The following is a 3,670-nucleotide window of genomic DNA, read 5'->3' as shown; positions in this document are numbered from 1 at the left end:
ATGACCAGGAACTTTGCAAAGACGCTCGAGGAGGATCACAAGGGTAGAAAAAGGGTGAGACTTACATGTAACCATTTGGTAAAATACACATTTGAACGGGATTTACGCAGAAAGTAGCTCTAATATTGGGCAGGTTGGAAAAAGCATGCACGTTCCAACTTTAGGATAATTTTGTCCTATATTCTGTTAGTTTTTGCATAAACAGTCATATTTGAAGCCAATCAATTTGATTTTGTTTTAATTTATCCAACTTTCCCTCCCTCCTCGTGGCTGTAAATCCAACATGGCAAGCTCTCAACCTAAGCTTGTTGTATATCAGGTTATACATCAGCATTACAATTCTAATGATAAGGTATTCACACTTGTGTAGTTAACTACAAGGAAGGCTAATTATCACTTGTACAATGTTTGTTTGTCTTTGTGTGTATGTGTGCGTGTGTGTGTGTGTGTGTGTGTGTGTGTGTGGTGGTGGGGGGGGGGGGGGGTGGCTTCGGTTTCCTCCCACAACCCAAAAACATGCTTGGTAGGCTGATTGAAGACTCCAAATTTTCCCTAGGTGTGAGTGCGAGTGCGAATGGTTGTTTGTCTCTGTGTGCCCTGTGATAGGCTGGCAACCGGTTCAGGGTGTCCCCCGCCTACTGCCCGTTGACGGCTGGGATAGTCTCCAGCACTCCCGCGACCCCCGTGGGGACTAAGCGGTTCAGAAAATGGATGGATGGATGGATGGGATGGAATCTGTTTGTGTGTCTTATGTTTTAGTTCAGGGATGAGCGGTTTAAATGCTGGAAAAAGCTACAATTTTTCATCAGGGCTACTAGGAGGTCAATAAGACGATGCACTTCCTACACGCTATTTCATAAAATATGGACAAAATAAGTGCATACATCCTTTAAAATGTTGGGTTAAAAAAAACAAAAAACTATTTGGGTTCAAAATTTAACCATCGAATTGACACGGGTTGGTTTTTATATTTATTTATTTATTTATTTATTTATTTATTTATTTATTTATTTATTTATTTATTTATTTATTTACAAAAGAACACAAAAATGGGTGAAATTGATCAAACTTGCTGGGTCAGTCGAATTTGTAACCGAGCAAGGTTAATACGTGCAAATCCATCCATCCATCCATCCATCCATCCATCCATCCATCCATCCATCCATCCATCCATCCATCCATCCATCCATCCATCCATCCATCCATCCATCCATCCATCCATCCATCCATCCAAACCAAAAACACAATAACCACTTATGATAGTCCAATTGCTTTCTTTTTTTCCCCAGTACAAAGGGCTTTCTTGCCAAAACCTCAAAATATCATTCCCAAAATAATTAGGCCTATCCGTTGTTATACAGAGCGGGCAGTTCAAGACCCCGGGAAAGCACAATTAATACGTCTGCCCTCCTGTGGGGATTGGTGATATTACAACTTACATACATATTCAAAGTTTGATCATAGTATTTCCCCTGACACGTACGGATTTGCATTTTTATGGATTTTCATCCTTTTGCAATAGTTCCACATTATGGATTTTTCTCTTTTTTTCAGAATTATTTTCCCCATTCCCCATGGTCCACCAGTTTCCCATCCCTGTATTAGTTAACCCATAGACAAGTCAAAATTATTAAACTGCTAGATTCAGCAAAAACAAATTGGTAACCTCAACAAATACAGAGTAAAATATCCCACTTTTGACAGCTTTGTAAAGACTCACTCAGGTCAATATTGAATATCATTTGATTCAGTTGCTTAGTTTGCATTTACCTCGGGCAAGTCATGATTAAAGTGTAAAAATTGTGCTGGAGACAGGGTTGGTGTGTACTAGTGATACTAAATGAAGGTGGCTAATATTTTAGCATATAGGGCTAATAGGTCTTTAAGCGACCTCACATTGTGTTGCAATATTTGGTCATTCCAGTCAAACTTACATCATCTACTTATGTTGCTATTGATACTTGCCTATAGATTCTCAAACCGGCTGTGGAAAAGAAGAGAAGAGATCGGATAAACAAAAGTCTTGCAGAGCTCAGAAACTTGTTGTTGACTAACACAGCGGATCCGGTGAGTTGTCATTATTCTAAAAAAAAAATGCAAACAGATCACATTGATCAATCGACCGGTGGGAACTGTATTGAAAACATTATCACCAACAGCGCTTGCAGAATCCTAAAATTGAGAAAGCAGAAATTTTGGACTTGACTGTGGAATATCTTCACAAGTGGACAGATGGCAAGAAAATGAGCAATGGTTAGTCACACAATGCGCTTTATCATCTAGGCCAGTGTTTCCCAAACTTGAAGTGAGCTAAAGAGCGTCATTTGAAAATGATTAAATCTCCAAGCATAATTGTGTAAACAAAAATCAAATTGTTCTGCCTGTCGCCATATGTCGCTGGTATGGATGGGTAATAATTTACCACGGCACTCAGGTTGGGGATTACTGGTCTAGTCATGTTCACGTCACCCTCTGCACCCTCTAATGAGGGGAACCAATCCCTCTGCATGTATCCGCCAGATGCTCCCGGTGCTGTGGTAAGTCTCCACCCGAACGGCCCTCCTTGCTTTACCGTTGAGGGTGCAGGTTTTCAGCAGTGTGTGTGGCAAATGGCCAACTACATGCACAAGATGCCGGCCATGCAGCGAGCCGGCTTGATGGAGTGGCTGAAGCACCACGTGGAGATGCAGCGGGCCACACAGCCGCCATCGTTAAACTCCCTAACCAGACTGACGGATGCAGCGTCAGCGGAGGCCATTTGCACATCTGAGAGTCAAGACTTCCACAACTCTCTGGTTCTTGCGCATTCCCCGCCTCAGCCTCTTGCTTGCTCCACTCCCCTCCACTCCCCTCCCACCTCCCCCTGGTTCTCAACATTTGCTTCCTCCTCTCCTCCTTTCCCCTCATTTGCCTGTCACTTCTCCTTCCCCCCCAGCTTGTCACCTCCGTCGACCAACACCTCTTTTCCCACGCTCCCACATTCCCTCCACACGCTTCCTGCCCACGTGACTTCCTCCTCACCCACGTTAGGTCACCAAGCGGGCCCCACGGTCTTCCACTACCCCTCCGTCACCCCCCTGAGGTCTCCTCCGCATCAGTCACACAAGTCATCCTCACTCACGTGGAGACCCTGGTTCTGAAGTGTAGTCCCCTCTAGTGGTGGGATTTTCACGCCTGCAATGGACAGTGTAAAAAAGTGTATGAAATGGCAACAATTTTGGAATTCCCCTTGTAAATAAAACGTGTTTTTTTTTTTTCATTACAATGATATGATAAAAGTTGCCTGTGAATATGCATCTTCCATATGTGAGCGTTACAGTGACACTCATTAGAAACGCTTAAAACTCGGCATGGTTTTAAAGTTTTTCTTTCCTTCAAAGAGTTCATTTATATTTTAATTAAACGTGAAAATTAAAATTTATTACAATTCAGTCTGATGGCAACTTTGACAATAAAGTTCAGTTATTCACGTCCCTAGTCGAGCATCTATAGTTTGTGTTTTGAGTTCTTCAATAAGCCCTGGTCCAAGCTGCATTTGGTCGCCCTGCTCCATTCACTCCATGATACCACCATGACCACTTTTGCAGGTCGCTTTGAATTTCGTGAAATGAGCAACAATTGAAATCAAGTGTTTTCTATCTTTTCTATGTTGCGATATTTTGGGCCACTC

The 3,670-nt window shown here is 42.6% G+C and overlaps 1 protein-coding gene across 1 annotated transcript; it reads left to right on the top strand.

The window, feature by feature from the left end:
• LOC133151704 (transcription factor HES-7-like) lies at positions 1 to 3,140 on the top strand. Its single transcript, XM_061274949.1, has 4 exons — positions 1 to 54; positions 1,972 to 2,067; positions 2,160 to 2,253; positions 2,521 to 3,140. The coding sequence occupies exons 1-4, from the start codon at positions 1 to 3 to the stop codon at positions 3,138 to 3,140; spliced, it is 864 nt and encodes a 287-aa protein (XP_061130933.1).
• The last annotated feature ends 530 nt before the right edge of the window (positions 3,141 to 3,670 follow it).

This window comes from Syngnathus typhle, linkage group LG1 (genome assembly GCF_033458585.1).
Source record: "Syngnathus typhle isolate RoL2023-S1 ecotype Sweden linkage group LG1, RoL_Styp_1.0, whole genome shotgun sequence".
Taxonomy (NCBI): Eukaryota; Metazoa; Chordata; class Actinopteri; order Syngnathiformes; family Syngnathidae; genus Syngnathus; species Syngnathus typhle.
Note: the sequence above shows the minus strand (reverse complement) of the source record. Positions and strands in the feature narration are given on the sequence as shown.

Bases quoted from the DNA above. Each gene is read 5' to 3' on its own strand.
- LOC133151704 (XM_061274949.1), top strand. From the start codon at position 1: ATGACCAGGAACTTTGCAAAGACGCTCGAGGAGGATCACAAGGGTAGA. The intron at 2,068-2,159 runs GTGAGTTGTCAT...TATCACCAACAG, and splicing joins TGACTAACACAGCGGATCCG to CGCTTGCAGAATCCTAAAAT. The intron at 2,254-2,520 runs GTTAGTCACACA...TGTATCCGCCAG, and splicing joins TGGCAAGAAAATGAGCAATG to ATGCTCCCGGTGCTGTGGTA.